At 36.7% G+C, this 22,075-nt stretch overlaps 1 protein-coding gene across 1 annotated transcript in view; it reads left to right on the top strand.

Moving 5' to 3' along the window:
• The window catches only part of LOC107714324 (sodium bicarbonate cotransporter 3-like), a 42,254-nt gene that overhangs the window by 8,203 nt on the left and 11,976 nt on the right, over nt 1–22,075 (top strand). Inside the window, exons 2-11 of the mRNA XM_016520134.1 lie at nt 4,840–4,921; nt 9,982–10,125; nt 10,253–10,391; nt 11,536–11,696; nt 11,783–11,971; nt 16,765–16,880; nt 19,419–19,576; nt 19,735–19,822; nt 20,630–20,776; nt 20,920–21,023. Of these exons, the coding sequence (XP_016375620.1) occupies nt 4,840–4,921; nt 9,982–10,125; nt 10,253–10,391; nt 11,536–11,696; nt 11,783–11,971; nt 16,765–16,880; nt 19,419–19,576; nt 19,735–19,822; nt 20,630–20,776; nt 20,920–21,023 (1,328 nt within the window). The remainder of the gene's footprint in view (nt 1–4,839; nt 4,922–9,981; nt 10,126–10,252; nt 10,392–11,535; nt 11,697–11,782; nt 11,972–16,764; nt 16,881–19,418; nt 19,577–19,734; nt 19,823–20,629; nt 20,777–20,919; nt 21,024–22,075) is intronic.

Genomic DNA, 22,075 nt, shown 5'->3' with positions numbered 1-22,075 from the left:
CAGAATCCTAGCAGACATAGCCGGCTGAACGTACAGTATCGGAGCACTGGATCAGTGCGTTCTCTTAATGATACAAACCGAACTGTGAGTAAGTTGAACCGTTGCACCCCTAGTATAGATAGTTACATAGATATGAAATTGATGTTACTTTTTTAAATTTAGTTAGATTTGCACCTAAATTGTGGTAATAATAACATTTGAAATGGGAAAAATGCTCAAATTAGAAAATTGCAACATAGAATTGTTTTCACTAGTGTTCACAGACCACACTGTATAAATTTTAATACATTTTCAAGTCACTTTAGGTAGCCGAAATAGTAAATATGTGACCCTGGACCACAAAACCAGTCATAAGGGTCAATTTTTTGAAATTGAGATTTATACATCATCTGAAAGCTGAATAAATAAGCTTTCCATTGATGTATGGTTTGTTAGGATAGGACAATATTTGAAAATCTGGAATCTGAGGGTGCAAAAAAATCAAAATACTGAGAAAATCGCCTTTAAAGTTGTCCAAATTAAGTTCTTAACAATGCATATTACTAATCAAAAATTAAGTTTTGATATATTTACGGTTGGAAATTTACAAAATATCTTCATGGATAGGGTTGGGTAGTGTTTGAATTTTATCAATTCCGATTCCGGTTCTGATTCTGCTTATCGATTCCTATTCTTATCGATTTCTAATTCCGATTCCAATAAGATTAAAATAAAAATTAAACAAATAGTCAAATATTTAGATGTCAAACATATTTATTCTGTTTTATGTCTATGGTTTTATCAAAAAATTACCACAGAAAAAAACAACTAGACTAATATAAATTTCAAATATTAAATTGTTGTAAACAATGTACTTTGTTGACGGCTGTCTCTTTAACACACCGAACACACACAGATCTAAAAATAAAATCTGTTTACATTCACTTAAGACAGAAAACGGCTGTGTTTATGATGATATACCAACATATTTCGTGCATATTGGTCGATAAATGTGAAAGAGAAGTCAGTTCTGGCCTGGAACAACCTTTGTGGAAATGCACGGAACAGTTCGAGAACGGACACAGGTCGGGAACCTGCATCGGGACCACTGTTCTCTGTGCTTGCACTTTAGATGTGTGCGCTGCACGCAAACAGTGTGCAAGTTCTTTCCCTTCCTGCACTTAAATAGTTTAAAATCACATTAAAATGCGAACGCGGGAATCGTTAAGAGGAATCGAAATGCATATCTTATCGAATACCCAATTATTGGAAATTTGGAACCGGTTCTAAAATGGAACTGGTTCTCGATACCCAACCCTATTCATGGAACATGATCTTTACTTAATATCCTAATGTTTTTTGGCATAAAAGAAAAATTGATAATTTTGACCCATACAATGTTTTTTTGCCTATTGCTAAAAATATACCCAAGCGACTTAAGACTGGTTTTGTGGTCCAGGGTCACATAGATTTCATGTCACCTTTATTTATATAATGCTTTATACAGCAGAGATTTCAAAGCAGCTTCACAGTGTTAAACAGGAAAGTAACAGAATCAGCTATGCAAACTTCATCAATAAGGCAAATCCCAGTTATACTACAAAGCAACTCTAAAAAGACAATCGTGCCATTATTCAGCTCCACTCAGTTCAATGTTGGTTCAGTTCAGTTCAGTTCAGTTCAATTCAATAACTGTGTAAAGTACCACTGTACCACTGTGTAAACATCCACAGTGTCCACAGTACAGTCAAATAAATATTACTGAATATTAAGCTCTCAGAATAGAGGTGAATTGATGGTTCAGTAGGGCTGGGTGATATATGTGTATATATATATATTTAACATCCTGCCAAAAGCAAATAAATATTACTGAATATTAAGCTCTCAGAATAGAGGTGAATTGATGGTTCAGTAGGGCTGGGCGATATATGTATATATATATATTTAACATCCTGCCAAAAGTTGTCCAATAAACCAATGTTTATATTAAAGGCAATGAAAACAAATATAGTGAAAGTAGGCTATGCTATCCATTATGTGCAAAAAAAGGGCTAAAATCACATTACATTGTAACATTACAATCTAAAAACAAAAATAAAGCTTTTTAAGGCAGAAGTTTAATTCACTAAACTAAAAATGAAAGTAAATAAACAAGAGCACAGATTAATTGCATTTTATTTTTGATTACCCCATTACAGACATCTGCTATCAATAAATACACTTATTGTAGGTTTAAAATTCTATATATGAAACAATTATTGCGCTCCTATTCTATTGCGCTCCGTCTGTTTGGCGTGCATGCACGCGGCAGCGCTCGTTCACTGAAGTCTGTGAAGTTTAGTGGAGAATCGCATGCAAAAGGCTCCTGACAGCAAAATGGAAATATTTCCATTGCTTTCTAACATTCACAGATGGAGAATACCTGTGAAACTTGTGAAATGTAAGTATCAAACTACTGTATATCGATATAGGCTGTATTATTGATAATACCATATCGCCTATTAAAAATATATCGATATATCATACAAACTCGATATACCGCCCAGCCCTGTATCAGGTTCAGTACTTGTAATAACTTGCTTAGGAAATAATGTTTGAAAAAAAAAAATCTGAATGCCTATGTGGACATTCTTGAAAATCTTGTCTCTGTTATGATGTTTTCTAAGAGCTGTTCCGCTTACAGGTATTTTAAGGTAACCTCACGAAATGTTTCAGGACGTGTGGCAGCCCTGGCACTACTGTACTACACTTTCTCTCATCATGATGGCCAACATATTATGCAATATCGGTTAGTTATGGCTTGATTTATTTTTACACTGTGCTCCTTTTGAGTGAGCTCAGAAAAATGTAGTCTGAAATAGTTTCAGGGGTAAGAATAGCTGTGAATGTGATCTGACTATGGTTACATCATCCTTGTCATGCAGCTGCCCAGAGGACATACTTGCGTCTATTGTTTGTTTTATAGTTCTAAGCAGGAATGTGCAATGATAGTCGAATAGTCATCCAACAGCCAACCAGTCGATTAGTAAGGTTGATTAATTTATCTAAATTATTCTTAGAAATTTAGTTTAGATATGCTTTAACATACTGACATCGTTCTGTGCTTTAGTTTTTAGACCGTTTGCATAGATTTCTTTCTTGGAAAAAGTCATAAAATGAAAAGGCACCATATGTATTTTCTTAATGCATGATAATAATATTATTGTGCATCAACTACAGGCTTACATTCATTCATTTTAAGCAAATTTTTGTTTTTGGGTGCTTTGTTCCTAATAGACAGTCCAGATTGGTTAACTAGTTGTTTATATGGTTTTGAAAAGTTACATTTATTTTTTATTTAATTTTTTATATTTTTAAGTGGTGTCACAGGAATGGAAGAGGTTTACTTTGTTTTCTCACAGATCTATGCAGTGTTCTGTTAGGAGACTTGGCCCGTGCATTAGCAGTGGTAGGGAATTGGGGGAATTGGGTTATTGTCTGGGGAACTTAAACAAATATGCAGTAGAGGGACTCAGGCATAGTCCTGAGAATACCCTGGGTCACATCTGGGAAAATGTCACATTATCACAGTCTCTAATACACCAGCTCCTTCTACAGCGACCACCAAATTGTTCTCACTGATATGCAGAGATCTCTTGGGAGACGTTAACTGCGTTCTCTTTTGTCCCAAGTGCACTCTAGCATGCAAGTGGAAAATGTTCCTCATTTCACAATAATCATGGTGCCCATAGATTGTGGCTTGGTCCCAATTATTTTCCTTATTCTGAATAAGACAATATTATGATTAAGGTGTTTACATGAGTTGCTTTTAGAATATTGCTTTCAGGTTCCCGCTTTACATGTTATAGTTACATAGATCGATTAATGGCAGACGCCATCCAACGTTCCCTCCAGAATTTCACGTATCAACATACAGTTCGTCTTTGGTACTATACAGTTTTGGGTGTTTCATTTTTAATTTTACGAAAGCTTCAAGTGCAGTTAATTATATGTCATGCTATACGTGCAAACAGACAACGACGGATAAAAATATGCCTTCTTGCTTGAAGCCATGCTCTTTTGTTTGCCGTTAAACGGTTGACCACTGTTGTGTGTGTATCCTGTCGCAAAATGCGGCGAAAAGTCCTACACAACGGTAATAGTGTGATTATGGTGTGTACATGTCTATACTGCACTTCAATATGCAATATTTCAATATTCAATATAGGAATACTCCACATGTCATAATTAGATTTGTGTTTACTTCGAGTGTGACTTTAGCCGGATTAAGGTAATCAAAAATCTCTGTTTACATGGTAGATTCTTAATCAGAGTATTGTCTTAATCGTGTTAATATCGAATTATTGTTGTCCATGTAAACGTACTCATTGTTGTAATGGGCTGTCTAATGGTTGAGCTAAAGTTATTTAATTTGGCTACAGTTACAGGATGAGTTATAGTTCATGCAAAGTTGAATATTTTAGGTTAGAGGTTTGTTCCGATCCCTAACTCTTAGTATGAGCGATATTAATGGTTATCATTGCCTGAGCAAGAATCACTATTTATCTTTATATTTTTGTGGATATGCAGTTTGTATTTTGGTTCTGAGCTACTATGTTCATGTTGGCTGAGGTAGTAGTGTTGTTCGAGTTTTGGTTCATTTGACAATTCTGTGACCTGTTTACTTCAGTTTTGTGCCAAGGAGCGCATTGTCAAAAACAAAAGTCTGAAGCCCACTTAAGGTATAAACTCTTGCACAATTCTCAATTATAGCCAGACGAAAGTAGCAGTAACTGGAATGGCACCCTCTTGTGTTGCCATGGATTGTTTGTTTACTCTGGTGTGACATAAATGTATCCTTCTTTATCTCTCTCTATTCAGGGCAATGATGAGGAAGCTGTTGTTGATCAGGGGAAAACCAGCTCTACCATCCACACAAACTTTGAAAAAGAGGAACTTGAAAGTAAGCCACTTCCTTCGTTCACATAACCCCGTCTTTTATTTACCCCTCATAATCATATGCCTTGTTTTTTTGTGTGTGTGCTGTTTTATCCTCAAGCATACCATCTGGTCTTTTGGCACATGGAGGTGTACAGTAAATTTCTGCTGTTGTTTTCATTCATTACTTTGGGTGTGTTTTAAAGCACAATGATTAAAACCATCCCTCCGCCTCAAGCTCATTTCACTCTCTGGCTGAGTTCATTGAGGTTTTTGACCTTAAACTGCCCCCCTTCCTCTCTGAGGGCTCTCCCGTGGGTCAGCGGTATGTTTCCTTCTGCATGTGTTCTGGAAGCTTGTGCGTGTTGGAAAGGAGGCACTAGGTGTTTGGTAACAGTGCTTTGCCAGAAGAGTAAGGCAAGAAATGTCTCGAACTCACAAGAACTCATTCTTAAAGTGACTTGTGCCTAGTGTGAGGGGACATCTGACCTACGTCTTACAATTATGGCATTCATAGTCTGTGAAGTGATTCCCTTGCTAGCATGAGAGTTGCACAGACTTTAGCCAAAGTAAATGGCATATTTATTTTGGCATGAATGGAAACAAAGCTGTGAGTAGTGGTTGACCGATATGTACTGATATATATGTAAATAATTCAAATTAGACAATTACTTACATCAGACAAACTCCTATTCATGATAAAAATCATTAAAAAGTTAAAGCCTAAATATTTAATATTTGTAATGCTGATAAAAAATATATATTACTTATTGAATGTATTTAATGTTTAATATTATACAAAATTTTATATTTATATTTTTAGGTATTAAATTAATTTTAAGGTATTATGTATTTATATATTCACTTACACTACCATACAAAAGTTTGGGTGGTAAGATTTTATTAATGGTTTTGAAAGAAGTCGCTTATGGTTACCAAGGCTGGGCTTATTTAATTAAAGATGCAGTAAAAAGGGTAACATAATATAAATTTATTTATTTACATTTTTTATTATTTAAAATAACTGTTTTCATTTTTTAAATTTCTGTTTCTAATTTAAATGGAATTTATTCCTGTGATGGCAAAGCTGAATTTCCAGCAGCCATTACACCAGTCATATGATTCTTCAGAAATCATTCTAATATGCTGATTTGCTGCTCAAAATTTTATTATCATCCGTGTTGAAACAGTTGTCCTGCTTAATATTTTTGTGAAAACAATGATACATTTTTTTTTCCAAATATCTTTTTCAAGATGAATGAAAAGTTGAAATAGAAATCTTTGAGTTGACACATTTGAATTACTTGTTCTTCTGTGCCTCACAGCCTTATTTACGTTTGTGTTCTTGCCTGGAGAAAAATGGCATCTACTCAGACTAAGGTTCATTAGAAAGTTCATTCTGTTTCACAACATCTTGTTTAAGCACTGATTTCAGCTTCAGGAACCGCGCCATACAGGTTTAATATAATTCTGATATAATTGTAATGTATTAAAGAGGGATCCTGTCAAAAGTAGCATGTACAGTTCGGGCCGCTGCGCTGGCCTCCCGCTTGCTTTAATAGCATTAAGATGGATTAGACAACAGCTCAAGATCTAATTAATTAAACCGTGCCTGCTCAGGTCATGCATTTGGTACCACCAGCATTAACTGCATGCTCAATTCCTGACGTAAAACACTATCTTGCTAAACATTCTTGTTTGTCCTCTTTCACTTTCTCTTTGACAGCTGACATCATTTTAAGGGAAGTCACAGGAAGCCGTATGCCCTATTCAGTATAATGATGAAGCATATTTCTCAAATGGAATCGGTTACATTTACTGGAATTATATATTCAGTGGAATCTTTAAAGGGATAGTTCACCTTAAAAATGAAAAATCTGTAATTTCCTCAATCTTATATCATTTCATGACTGACTTACTTTTGAGCCTGATGTTTAAAGGGATAGTTCACCCAAAAATGAAAATTCTGTCATCATTTACTCCATCAAGTTGGTAAACAAACTATTGATGGTAGCCATTGACTTCCATAGTATGGGGAAAAAAACACTAGGGCTGGGCAGTATATCGAGTTTGTACAGTACGATATATCGATATATTTTTTATAAACGATTATGAGAGGCAATACCACCTATATCGATATACAGTTTGATACGAGCGCATCTGCAAAAATAGCGGCGGACATAGTGTGAGCTGCTGTGGGGAAAGTGCATAATCCAGTTTATCCTAAATATGAGACATGCTTATATTTAGGGCTTTTAAATAACTCGTAAGATATAGTTAACACATAGTTTAAAGTGGCTTGCCCAGCGAGATGCTCTGACAGATACATGTGCTGCTGACAGAGACGCTACTTGTGCTACTTGTTTAATGTGTTTGAGATGTGCTGTTTTCTCAGCGCATAACTTACATTTCACAGGTATATTCTCCATCTTTAAGTGTTAGAGAGTCATAGAAATATTTCTATTTTGCTGTCAGGAGAGCATGATCCTTCTGCATGTGACTTTCTGCTAAACTTCACAGACTTCAGGGAGCGAGCGCCACAGAATATGAGCGCAATAATTATAAAAAATATAATAAAATATATACTTTGCTAAAATATTTGTAGCTGGACAAATGTGCCATATGTAGAATTTTAAACCTACAAGTATTTTATGATAGCAGTAACTGTAAATTGACTATTGTAATGGGGTAATCAAAATATAATTAAATTAATCTGTGCTTTTGTTTTTATTTCTTTTCATTTTTAGTTTAGTGAATTTAACGTCTGCTTTAAAAAGCATTGTTTTTAGATTGTAATGTTACAATGTAATGTGACTTTAGCCCCTTTTTTTGCACTTAATAGCCCATAGCCTACTTGGTCACTTTCACTATATTTGTTTTCATTGTCTTTAATATAAACATTGTTTCACTGGACAACAATGAGCAGAAACAGACAGGCAGATTTTCAAAGCAGTATTTTTTGTGAATGATTTTAAATTTAGGTCTGTTCCTCACACAAAGCTATCATGCAGCTTCAGAACACTTTGAATATAGCACAATGTTTCCCACAGACTTACACTCTATGTGTGGCGGCACTTCCCCTGGGGGAAATATATATGTATATAATGTAAATATAAAATAACAGACGGGCTTATTGAAAGTGCAAATTCAATCTCTTTACTCACTTTAAGAGTGGCAGAAACAGCGGTTTCCCCGGTAACAGCTGTAATCAAAACAGCGCTGCGCTCATGAATGCTACTTTATCAGGCATTATAGGAAAGATTAAGTGAAAATGATATCAAAACTTTTCTGAAGACAATCGGTTCCCTTCAAAAAAGATACATTTATATAAAAACACCCGTGCCGTGTTTTGATTTTGAAATGTGCAGTGCTCATGATTATTCAACGAAGTCAAATCATTTTGGAAAATCTATTTGTGGCGTTCAGTGTTGATATTGTGGCAGGCCGCCACAAATAAGTCAACGTATGGGAAACCCTGGAATAGACTACTTTCATTTACTTTTTTGGAGCTTGACAGATTTAAATTACCCATTTAATTTCATTGTATGGACCAGCATGAGCATTCTGCCTAAAATCTACCTTTGTGAGAAAATGAAGACAGACTTTTCCTTTTTTTTTTTTTTTTTTTTTTATAAATATTGCTTAAAGTTCTAGAACTCAGTTAGGATTCTTTTTTTATCTTTGTTCATGCCTTTCTGTTAGACATGAATAATGATCTTATCGTAACAGACATAGATAACTTAGTCATGTCATTTTAGTGCCAGTTTTAACTCCACAGCTTTATGCGCTTTGATGTCTTTATAATTTTCTTGTTTTTCCTGTGCCTTGGCTGATAGTTGTAATTAGTAAGGACCAGGATGGGTTTCACAGACATGCAGCTCTGCATAGGGCTGTTGTTTTGTAGTTGGTGTTTAGGGGAGTGTTGAGATAATATGGGAGGAAGCTTTAGTATTGGTCGACTCACCTCCACCCCCCCATTCCTTATTGCTCACAATGTGTTGCTTTGTATCCGCACTGCTTAAAGATTGAAACACGAGATAAGTTCTTTGCTGTTTTTGTGATGCAATTTCATCTCCTCTGTGTGTCTGAAAAAATTGCAAGATGTTTCAAGAGCTGTTGTGACTGACAAAGTGTGTACTTGGCTCTCAGCCTCCCTTGCATTCTCTACGCAGACAAGCGTGTGAAATTGGTGTAGACACAGCAGGTGTTTACAGACCACACATGCGTTCGCACACGTCCCACCCTCACACAACAAGCCGGCTGAATGAAGTTAGCTTTTTTAATTGCTTGGTATTTTCTTTCCTGGTTCACATCATTCTTGTGACGCATGCAGCTTCTGCTTCCCATAAGTCTACCTTCAACACAATAACTCAAGCATGGGTGGCAGATTGAACTTTTAAGCTTTCCTGAAAAACACGCCAGAGAGAGTTAAGATGTTATTTAGGCATATATATAAACACATATATATGTGTTTGTTGAAAGCAAGCCGGATTTCTTGTACAGTTTGTTCACAGTGTCAGATTGTTTTTTGTGGAGTTTAAGAGGGTTGTTCAGCAGAAGTTTGGAATATTAGTACTGGAACATAAGAGCACTTGTGTCACTTTTTGCTCTAGGAGTTTTGTAAAACCATGTAAAATCTGCTTCCATGATGCTAGAGTGTTCTGGGCGGATATGTCGGTACCATGTTGGTTCTTCAATATTGTATATTTCCTTAACAATTTCTACCCATTATACCAATGTTGAGTAGCACTCATTTAGTGTTTTATTTCTAAGTTATTTAGACAAAATAGTATGCCTTTACACACACCAATAAGATTTTAAACATGTTCTTAGTATTAGTGGATGGCGCATTTTATTTTTCAGTTCATGTCAACATAATTTTTCTTTTTGTGCATTGAAATGTGGCTCAGGAAATGCTTAGTCCTGAGATAGACAGTTCAGACAATTAATAATTCATCTTGTGTGTCTGGAACACTGTTTGTATGTTGTATTTGATCTCTTCCTTTTCTTGTCTATAATGCATTTCAAAAGGTCTTCCTCTTACATGCAGTACAGGACCGAGTAATAAAGTCTTTCTCTTTATAGGTCACAGGGCAGTTTACGTGGGCGTACATGTTCCTTTAGGAAGACAAAGCAGGCGTAGACATCGCCACCGTGGTCACAAGCACCATCGGAAAAGGAAGGACAGAGGGTCCGAGCGAGAGGATGGGAGAGAATCTCCAGTGTACGGTAAGCATAACTGTCTAAAATGTCTGTATGTGACAAATTTTCATAAATAAATGGTAATAATTTCCTGTTTTATTTTGCTTTAAGTATCTTGACTCATTGGCTTTGTTTTTCTCTCTCATGGCTGCAGACACTCCCTCACAGAGGGTCCAGTTTATCCTCGGCACTGAGGATGATGATGAGGAGCATATTCCACATGACCTCTTCACTGAGCTCGATGAGCTGTCCTTCCACGACGGACAGGCTTATGAGTGGAAGGAGACGGCCAGGTGAGGAAACAACATGAAGCCTGAGAATGTTCATGTGTGTAGTGGGTGTTTTTGTGTGTACGCTATACTATATATATATATTGCCACAAATGATTACTTAGCTGACAAAGATGGAGTGATTTAACATTGACACTGAATTAATAAAAAAAATACAGAATGTTATTAAATATGTCATGGAATGTTGCAATAAATAAAAGTACAATGTAAGCATGAATAAATAAGGTGTGAATACACTTTCATTAGGCATATATTTGATTTAAAATATTTAATTATGTATTTAGTTATTTTGTGATAATATTGATTTGTTTTATGTTGTCTGCTTTATTTTATTTCAAGGTGTTTTTCATTTCGCATTACATGAGTTTTCTCATTTGAAGGCATATTTCAAGTCACGTCCTTTTTTAATGTTACATAACAAAATAAACTTTAAATTGTTCTTAAATTTAATTGTACTTTTATTTATTAACATTCCATGGTGGATTTAATAATTTCATTTTTATATATATTTAATTAATTTGGTGCATGAAATCACTTCATAATAAAGGACCATTTTGACATTATTTGCATTGACTGATTAAAAGAACAAAAGTGTACCAGTTCCAAAATGTTGTCAGTGGATAATGTGTATTTTTGTTATTTGGTATTTTTTGTTTATGAGTATGAATGTGATGTAAAACGCATTTAAATTCAGAAATGTTATGTTTGTCTAATTTGCTAACATTTTAAATGTTATATTATATTTTAGATGTCCTATTACATTAACCAGTGGCCACCCTGTTCTCTAGACATGGACTTCCGCTTTTGTCCTGAAAACATATTGGTATACATTGGCCCCAAAAAGTAATTGGACACATTGTAAAATGTCTGAATGTCATTGCATTTGATAACAAAATATCAAACCATGTGACATCTGCTAACAACATAATGCTAGACATTGTATAAAAACACTTTTTGTAGCCATATTCACAATTACTTAACTAAACCAGCTGGTTTCATGAATTTTATGTGTGATGTTTCCCTGTGTGATTTCCTCTCAAGGTGTAGTTCATCATATAAACTATGGAAAACCTGAATGTTTGACCACCAGAACGTGTCCGAATACTTGTTTTAATACTTGGTCAACCTCAAATCCTATTTGGTGCAGGTGGTTGAAGTTTGAGGAGGATGTAGAGGATGGAGGAGAGCGCTGGAGTAAGCCCTACGTCGCCACACTTTCCCTGCACAGCCTGTTTGAGTTACGGAGCTGCATTCTCAATGGCACAGTCATGCTGGACATGAGAGCAAACACCATTGAGGAGATAGCAGGTAATGTTTGGCCGTTAGATAAACCCTTATATCTCAGCATGAACAAAATGAACGTCTAAAAAATGTATGTCTCTACCTGTTCCCAGACATGGTAATAGACAACATGGTTGCTTCTGAGCAGCTGGATGAGAGTTTGAGGGAGAAGGTGCGGAATGCCATGCTGAAGAGACATCACCACCAGAATGAGAAGAAACTCAGCAATCGCATCCCGCTCGTACGCTCCTTCGCCGACATAGGCAAGAAACATTCAGACCTGCACTTGCTTGAGAGGAATGGTGAGAGCTTTTGCTGTGCTTGACTTTTTCTTTCTAATATTTACTCAAAAGATCACTTTTGAATAACATTCCATTAAAACCACCACTTATTGATCCTTTGTTCCCACTCAAAAACAAGAAATGAAGGAAAGTAGGGGTGCATAAGGTCCTTGAGTCTGTGGCCAGCAGTTATTAAAGACCTCCGGCAGGGAGTATATGTGAATAGATGCTCCATTCCTTTCAGCGCTAAAAGCAACATTTGACGATGCTTCATTGACTGCTTTCAATCCATCTCTGTGTGCTGTGTTGGTTGCATTTTCTGTCTTTACTCACAACACAGCATCCTCAAGGAAGAGCTAAATGGTGTTGATATTGCGTGCATAAGGCCTGTTTCACACCATACGCATAAGCATAGCGTGAACCTACTGCATAACAGAACAGTTTTTGAACGAAGTCTCTTTTGCTCCACCAAGTCTGCATTTATTTGCTCAAAAATAGAGTGAAACAGTAATATTGTTAAATAAGATTAGATTTTAAGAATGTTTTGATGAATAGAAAGTTCAAAAGAACTACATTTATTTGAAATAGAAATCATTTGTAACATAAATATCTTAAATAAATGAATGCATCCTTGCTAATTTTCAATTCTTTAAAAGGGTCAAGAAATGAGAAATCAACTTTTACTTGAGCTTTTGATATATAAGAGATCATCGTACTAAAGGAATATCCTGTAAGTTTCAGAACTGAATACGTCCTTGTTACTGAAATAAAAGCTTTTATTGACACCAGGCCCATCGAACGCCATATCTTGGAATGTGCCTACCTATGATGTAATAGATAGGTTAAACACCGCCTCCACAGAAGAACATCAACGCCTAATTCTGTAGCCCCGCCCACTGATTCGCGCATTACATAATAGGGAACTAACATAAGTGGCGCTAAACCGGATCAAGCAACCAAGCAATAAACATGCCGTTGAAGATTGCAAAATATTGTGCAGTGCCTGGTTGTGGAAGAACTCCGTCGCTGCATAATCTTCTATCGGATTCAAATATTAGGAATGCGTAGTTGATCTTTTTTTTTTTATGAAGTTTCAGCTCACGTGAGTAAAACATTGAGCGTTTGTTCGCTTCATTTTACCGCGGATTCCTTTTGTAAACAAGACACTGTTCGACACTGGATTTGCAGAGAGACTGAGATTAAAAAGCAATGTTGTGCCATCTATGTTGGATCCGGCAGGAATGACGCAGCACACTTATGTGAGTAAAAAATATTTGTACTGTGTCACTATTGCTTTGTTTGAGATCGCTTGATATGTCCTGATTATGTGTACTTGTCGAACCAAAGTCACAGAAGGCTCCAACTATGAAGGACGCAGCTTGTTAAACAGACACACAGAAAGTTAGTTTACTATGCAAAACTATTATCCAATCATAGCAGTGGGCGTTTACTTCCAAGTCTTCAATACGGCACGCCCATAAAAACCGGCCCATGAGTCGGCCTCAAAACCAGGGTAGAAAATAGTCTATTATTACTTATTGATTTGGATGTTTTTGAATGTAAAAACCATGCAAACGTCATAAGTGGACCTCAGATAACAGTATAAAATAATACAAAAAGCCAGTTCATGACCCCTTTAAAATAATGACCCCAAATTTTTGAACTGATTAATCTATGTTGATTGGAACTCTCAGACCTCAAAATCTATCTTTAAACTGCTCGAATCATCTGGATTCAGACAGATTTACAGATGAACAGAAAGTGCTGCATGTTTAGGTCACTGCATGTGTAACTTTCTTCAAACCAAGCAAAACATTTTTCTGTATATCGCACTGTTGTATTTTGCTTCATAGAAAAATGTGTTTAGAAAAAGAATGTGTTGATTAAACATGTTTACTGAGCATTTTCAACATGTTTTCTGCTTGGTTCAGAGGTTGTTGTGTTACAAAAATAGGCTCCATTCAGAAACCTCTGTGAAACAGGCCTAACCCTGATTCTTAAAGTTGAATGAGGGTTCTGTGATGGTTTACAACCAAAAACAAGCTAGCAACATTAATTAAAATGTTAACGATCAGTGTGTGATGGTCATGTCTTTGGGTGTTGAATCATGTGACTGATTTGCGCTGTCCGTTCTTGCCACCATCTCACCTCCTCACTTCATTCTAACACTCCCAGCTCTCTTATCTCAACATATTTGCTTTTATCTTATTCATCAATGTTGTTTTATTCCATCTGCAGTCTGTTTACTTTCTTTTCCTCTCTTCGTACTTTTCCCTCATCCTTTTTGACCTCCTTCTCTGGTTCATCAGGGGAGGGTCTCTCAGCCTCCCGTCTGTCCCTCCTTAGACGTGCCTCCTCCATCTCCACTCCCCCCAGATCGCGCTGTCCCTCCAGAGAGTCCCGCGGTTCCCGTTCCTCCATCATTCTCAACCAGCTTCTGCCAAGTGCCAATTCCTCCCCCAATGCCTCCCCTTCCGTCACCCCTCAAAACACGCCCCCCACTGCCCACCGCGCTTCATCATCTCTCCGCTCCCCAGGACCCTCTCAGCAGGGACCCGAGCTGCTGGTGGCACGGGGATGGAGAGAGGACATTCCAGAGGTCGTGGTGTTCCCGCCCGAGGAGGAGGAGGAGGAACTGCAGTCATGGTTTTCCACCACTCAGGAAGAGCAGGTGGCGCATAACCCGGCCAGGCTGGCACAGCTCTTGCCCCTACCGCAGTCAGGCAAATATCCAGCCCATCAGCATGATGTGTCACCTGCATGATACATTTGCTCAGCCTCTCACTCTTTATATTTGTCACGAGTGTTTGAGCCAAGGAAACAGTCACTAATTGCATTATTTATTTATTTTTAATTAGACATAATGCTCTACATCGTGTCCTAATTAGCGATGGGCATTTTGAGTACATTATTTTAGATGATGGCACATACACTACTGTTCAAACGTTTGCAGTCAGTACGATTTTTTTGAAGAAATTAATACTTTGAATTCAGCAAGGCTGCATTAAATTGATCAAATGTGACATTAAAGACTTTTTAAATTTTACAAAAAAAATTGTACTTCAAAAAATTGCTGTTCTTTTGGACTTTCTATTCATCAAAGAATCCTAGAAAAAAAGTATCACAGTTTCCTAAAAAAAAATTTCTGAAGGATCTTCAGAGACACCGAATACTGGAATAATTTAAATTCTAATAATATTTCACAATATTACTGTTTTTACTGCATTTAATCAAATAAGTACAGCCTTGGTGAACATAAGAGACTTATTTCAAACACTTTACAAAATCTTTCTGACCCCCAAACATTTTTATTTATTTATTTATTATTATTATTTTTTATATTTACAATTTAAAAACCTGGAGTTATACATGAAAAAATATTTGAATAAATAGAAAAATAACACATCCTAAACAATCTGGTTATGCATGCTAGTTTCAATGCAGTACCTCCAACAATGTCTGTCACATTCTCTCCTGTCTCTTTCCCAAACCTGTCTTTCACACCCTGCCCTCTGTCACCCGGAACAGTATTTGAATGTCTTCTTGTGTCACACAGTGTCCCCACTTGTGTTTTTTTTGTGTTTTTTTTTTGTTTCGCCATGACCAATCCATCAGATGTTTCCATGAGAGCTTAACTGTCCATATGAGACATTTCGACTTGGCACTGTTTTATCCTTCCTTGAGAATACACATGTACACAGAACATCCAAAACATACGTAGCATCTGCAGTGCTCATACTGTGGTTCAGATATTGGTGTGTTCTTTTAGATATTTTGTAATGATCTAGGGGCTTTTTTTAGAATGTTTATTATTTAGCTGTTGCCATAATCACTGCAAATTTATACAGTGACCTCAAAAAGTATTTAAATTAGCATCTCTAGCATTAGATACAAAATACATGATCACACAAATGATGCTTTAAAAGTGTTCAAGCTTATGGGTACTTCATTTTTTTTTTTGGTTTGCTAAAGGTCAAATCACCACAAATAAAGCACACTGAATGGTGGTAGTACCTCACAGGTGCTAATAAATTGTCATGTTAAGGAGCAGAAAGCTGCTTGTGATGCTTTAGGTCATCAGCCTCTTGGAATACAAGAAGTGTAAACTGAGCCTGTTGAAATGGGAGTGGGTGATGTCATAGGGTCGCTCTATGTTGTACTTTGCTGCGTTCACGTTGGCAGGGCGTGCAGCTTGCATGCTTGCAAACCTGACCAGGCTCTAGTGGCTGACATTAAACAATTGCAATGACTGATTTGTCTGTTCCGTGTGTTTACAGGGAAGACCATAGAAGGAGGGTCTTTTTGCTCCCTTTATTTTTAAGTTTGTTTGACGTCAAGAAGCAGGCTCAGATAGCAGGAGAGCTTGTTTCCATGAAATGTCATCTCAGGCCTAAACAGTTTTACAGTGCCTCTTTAAGGATATTGGGAAATGGTTTTTGATCGCTGTGCTCTGTGAAGCTAAAATCCTCACGCAGAAGCCAGGAACAGTTTGTTATACCTCAGTTAATGGTTTAACCTTAATGCTCTCTTCAAATGAACACATCCTGTCATTCCATAAAAAGGTCTATCCAACAAATTCTCTGGGAATATCACTTTCTAAATGTTTAAAATTCAACCTTACAGCATAGCGTCCATGAATGTACACACTGTAGTGTGATGTTATCCAGAGAGCATGTGACCTACTCTGCATGTCCACACTCCAGACCACACAATGAGTGTGCAGTTAACCTTCCCTGCATATCAAAGCTTTGAGTCACAAACGTACGTCTAACCACTGCCTTCCTCTACCACTTTCGCTTTTCTCATCCCAACAGGCCTTCTTGCGTCCCCCCAGTCGGCCCCAGGGAACCTGGAGAACAGTAAACCCAGTGAAAGCCGTATGAACGTATTTCCTGGCAGCAGGGAAAACAGCACTGTGGACTTTAGCAGGGTGAGCTCCCTCTACATCATGTCCTATTGTAAATATTGTTGATGGCTATCACTTAAAGGAATAGGTCCACAAAAAGGACATTTGTGTCAATTTTCTCATTAATTTCTCTTTCTTGGCCTCGGAACACAATAAAGATCTTAGACATGTGAACAAGGATGCTGTTTTTTCATACAAATAAAGTAAACAGTTACCAGGGACTGTTAAGCTACAAAAATGAAGAAAAACACCATTCAAGTTTTTATATTACACCATATCAAAGTGATCCATGTGATTAAAATGATTGCCAAAACCTTTTTTAAAATTAATTTTATTGTGCATGATGCTTGGTGTAATTTGAAACACTTTTTGGACTTTCAAGGTGAGAGGTTTTATTGGAGCTGAAAGATTAATCAGAATAAAATTGAAAATGTATATGAAAATATATGATGGATTGTTTGAAAATGAAGAGTATATATATATATATATATATATTGTTTTTTAACAAGAATAACAAAAATAAGAATAATGATAAATCATTACTATTTTTATTATCAATATTATTTTATAGTCATATTGATATATGTACTCGTAATATGATTTTGTTTTTGCCCAATTGTGCATTTCCACAAACCTAGAGTTTTTTTTCCCCAAAATTGTTCAGCCCTAGGTTTTGTTTTTGTCTCAGAAAATGTATAATTAATATAGACCATAATGTAAGTAATCAGGTTTAAAATATAGATAATTATCACAAAATCATTAAAACTGTTTTGGAAGCATTCTTTTCACCACCAACTATTTTGTAAACATGTCATAATGTAATTCAAGATTTGCAAGCAGATTGTAAGTAAAGGATGGAGTTTAAATTCAAATGGGAGATTATGACTGTTTTTGGTGCAAAACCCTAGCATTGTACTAGCATACTGGTATGAGATTGTTCTCACCATAAAAGTCTCATGGCAAGATGATATATTCCAAACACTGAGCGCTCTCCGTGTCTGTCTGGTTGGTATCAGGACAGCCAATCCCCTTTTCCCTGTAGTTGCGGCTCTCTGGGAGGGGGCGGCTAAAGGCCTGCAGTAAGTCTCAACACTGTTATAGCTTATAACCTGTCTTCCAGTGTGTCGTCATTGAGTGCCACATGAGGTTGTGTTTGTGACTCTGGTCTTCTGTGATGTCTTCTTGAGTGGTTAACCATGTTTTGATGTCTGTATTGAGTGTCGTGATTAAATGATGTTTGAAGTGTCTTGCGAGAAGGAACAATGCTTCTTTTTTCGATATTGCAGTACTTCACAGTGTATCTAAATCTGAGGCTGTATTGTATCTATTGTAGCCATTAGGGTAACATAAGGTTAGCAAATAACTTGTTTCTGTTGAAACATAGTGAAGTATTGGTTTGAACGAATTCTCACAGTCTTATGCTTGTTTTTTTTTGTTTTTTTCAAAATCCCCTTTTCCCTGTAGTTGCGGCTCTCTGGGAGGGGGCGGCTAAAGGCCTGCAGTAAGTCTCAACACTGTTATAGCTTATAACCTGTCTTCCAGTGTGTCGTCATTGAGTGCCACATGAGGTTGTGTTTGTGACTCTGGTCTTCTGTGATGTCTTCTTGAGTGGTTAACCATGTTTTGATGACTGTATTGAGTGTCGTGATTAAATGACGTTTGAAGTGTCTTGCGAGAAGGAACAATGCTTCTTTTTCGATATTGCAGTACTTCACAGTGTATCTAAATCTGAGGCTGTATTGTATCTATTGTAGCCATTAGGGTAACATAAGGTTAGCAAATAACTTGTTTCTGTTGAAACATAGTGAAGTATTGGTTTGAACGAATTCTCACAGTCTTATGCTTGTTTTTTTTTGTTTTTTTCAAAATAAAACAGAAACTCTAGACTGAATTTTTTTTTTCTGTTTTCCATCAAATGTCTACCTGGTTCTGGATGAATAAACTCACTGGAAGAAGATGGACATTGTTCTTTACCTGGTTTAATTTGATAGCTTGTTTTGATTCTGCAATTGATCCTGAACTTCAGATGATGTCCTGTTTTGTTAGGAGTTAAGTGACATCTTCCCATGAAGCCTGATCCTGGTTAGAAAAACGTGACGCGCTAAGAGGAAAAACATTTCTCCAGACCGAACTAGTCTAGATTCTGCTGTCCTGTGGATTGTGAAATATCACTTCTCTCCCATGTGTCAGTGGTTTGGTGTATTATGTGGTTGTGCAATTGTTGTTTTTGTTCATTGTCAATGGTTTATCATAGAATTGTTTCTCATAATTAATATTTGTGTTTTTCATAGTTCATGTGAAATTCGTTGATCACAATGTTAAACTGGCTTAACCAGATTTTTGCATAAATTTAGTTCCTGCAGTCTTGAAACCTGTTTTAATTAATGCATGATTACCAGAAATGACCAGATTTGCCAATAGACAGGTTTGATTTCCAGGTTTTGTAACTTTTGTAACTACATAATCCCAGTAAGCCAATACACCATTCTTCAGGTTCATAAACACATAAACGTCTAAGACTAGCACTACGCACCTGATCTTCTTCTTATCCGTGCTCTTAAGGTGGACATGAATTTCATGAAGAAAATTCCTCCGGGCGCTGAGGCTTCAAATGTTTTGGTGGGGGAGGTTGATTTCCTTGAGCGTCCAATCATTGCTTTTATCCGTCTCTCACCTGCTATTCTTCTCACTGGACTGACCGAAGTGCCCGTTGCAACAAGGTAGCACTCAAGCACCCCTGAAAACATGGCTTGCTTTTACATAAACGATCATGAATAGCTTCAGTAGGTCTCTTATGGCTGGCATTGTATGTGAAGCCTTTTATGCAACTTTTTCCAGAAATTTTATTTCCTCCATTTTTAAATTTTTTTTTTTACAGATTTCTCTTCTTGTTGTTGGGACCTTTCGGTAAAGGGGGCCAATACCATGAGATTGGCAGGTCAATAGCTACTTTAATGACAGATGAGGTGAGGCATCCACTTTGAATAAGTATTTACCAAAGAATGCATAAACTAAAAAGATGTATACATTGAATGCAATGGGGAAAAAAAAGCATCTGTCGATTGCATAAATGTAAATAATAATGTAATTTGATATGAATGAAAACAGTGCTGTCAGAGATAAAGTTCAGGTTCAGTCGGTTATACTGCCTTTGCTTCTTGTGTCTTCTCACAGCCTTGTTTTCATTCACGGCATCTACCCTGACAAAAGGTCCATAGAGATCAAGATAAACTCTAACCAGATGCTTTAACCATATTTTTAAGCCTTCAGGTAGCGTTTTATAGCATTTAGGATGTACACTTTTGTTCAAAAGTTTGAGGTCAGAGGAAGAAATTATTATAATTATTTATCAAATATACATTAAATTGACCAATAGTGAAAGCAATACCATTTATAATGTTACAAAGTTCTGATAAAAAGCTGAAATAAGTTCTGAAATAAAAGCTGATCTTTTGAACTTTCATCAAAGAATCCTTCAAAATAATCAGTTTACACAGATAACGGTCAACATTGATAATAGTAGGAAATGTTTCTTGAGCACCAAATCAGCATATTAGAATGATTTCTGAAGGATCATGTGACACTAAAGACTGGAAGTAATCACTGCTGAAGATTTCAGCTTTGCCATCACAAGAATATATTACATTTCAAAATATATTACAATAGGAAGGAAACTTAGCTTGTCTTTACTCATAATCATCATTTTAAGGTTGCAACAGTTACATTTAGTTCTTTATAATCACATTTCCACATTTTCTCTAACACAATGCCAGATCTTTCATGATGTAGCATACAAAGCCAAAGACAGAAATGACCTTCTGTCTGGCATAGATGAGTTCTTGGACCAGGTGACAGTGCTGCCTCCAGGAGAATGGGACCCCACGATACGAATCGAGCCGCCAAAGAGCGTCCCATCTCAGGTAATCATCGCCTCAGAGATATGGTGTTAGAGCTGTTGTGGAGTAGTGTAACCAGAAGTTTGCTGTTTTAGTCTCTGAAAGAAGCCAGCTATGAGCGACAGGGTTAACAGGGGGTTGTTGTTGTCTTTTTTTTATGTGTGCAGGAGAAGAGGAAGATGCCTTCCATGCCTAATGGCTCTTCTCCACTATCAGAGATTATCAAAAAAGAGGAAGACCACACTGGACCTGAACTCCAGAGGACAGGAAGGTCAGAGCTAGTCCAACCTCCACCATTTATATACGTTTTTTTTTTTTTTGCATACATCAGCCATATTATTGTTGAGTTTGTCTGTATTTAAAGCAGGTACCGGTAGAAGTTTGGATCCATATGAGGTGCAAAGCACAGAGAGACTATTGTATATCATGCCATAAATATGGCTGATGGGGTTATATACATGACATACTTAGAGGTGTTGTTCTCTTACATTAAGCCAGTAAGGTGTCTGGACATTGAGGACATGTATAAATGTGTCAAACCTGAACCCTGCTGAACAAAGTGTTAGGGAGAGAGACAGAAGGGGGTGGTGTTGGATTTACTTAAGTCTCTTTTGATGAAGGAGGACCTTATTAAACAGGCATTAAATGGAGGGGGTAAAAATGTTTTCATGGTGCAAATTTTGTAAGCCTTTCATGTCGGAGGCATTGAATAAAGGCGGTATATTTAACAGTGGCGCCCATCCTTTGATGTGCAGCTTAAAATGGCCGGCTGGAGACAGTTATGTAAGAGAGCCGTCCATTAAGACGTGTTTTAAGAGCCCCAGAGCGCTCTGAAAATACTGCACACCCCATTAGGACAAAATGAGAAGCCCTTATAATATCATTTCCAAATGCATTTACTAATTTTATTTCCATTAATGGTGGTATTTTACATAGTTAGCTTCACTGTTATACCCAACAGTCAGCCATAATTTTTATTTATTAGAAATTAGTGTATATGTATAAATACAAAATATATCAGGGTGTCCGCGGGGTCTTAAAAAGTATTAAAAGTTGATAGATCAATTTAGAGAAAATTAAGGCCCTTAAAAAGGATTAAAAAAATCTTAAATACCATTTTCCAAGGTATTCAATTTTGTATCACTTTTCATTATGTATATTTGTCCGAATAGTGGGGTTCTGTGTAGTTCCAACTCAATCCGAGCAGCTGAGACCTTAGCCATCTTCAAAAAACGACTAAAAACACATCTGTTCCATCTTTATTTGACACTCTAACTCTAGCACTTTCTATTCTATTTTAATTCTACTTTATCTATTTATCTT

Source organism: Sinocyclocheilus rhinocerous, unplaced genomic scaffold, assembly GCF_001515625.1.
Source record: "Sinocyclocheilus rhinocerous isolate Xijiao unplaced genomic scaffold, SAMN03320098_v1.1 scaffold629, whole genome shotgun sequence".
Taxonomy (NCBI): Eukaryota; Metazoa; Chordata; class Actinopteri; order Cypriniformes; family Cyprinidae; genus Sinocyclocheilus; species Sinocyclocheilus rhinocerous.
This window is presented reverse-complemented; position numbering and strand designations above follow the sequence as displayed.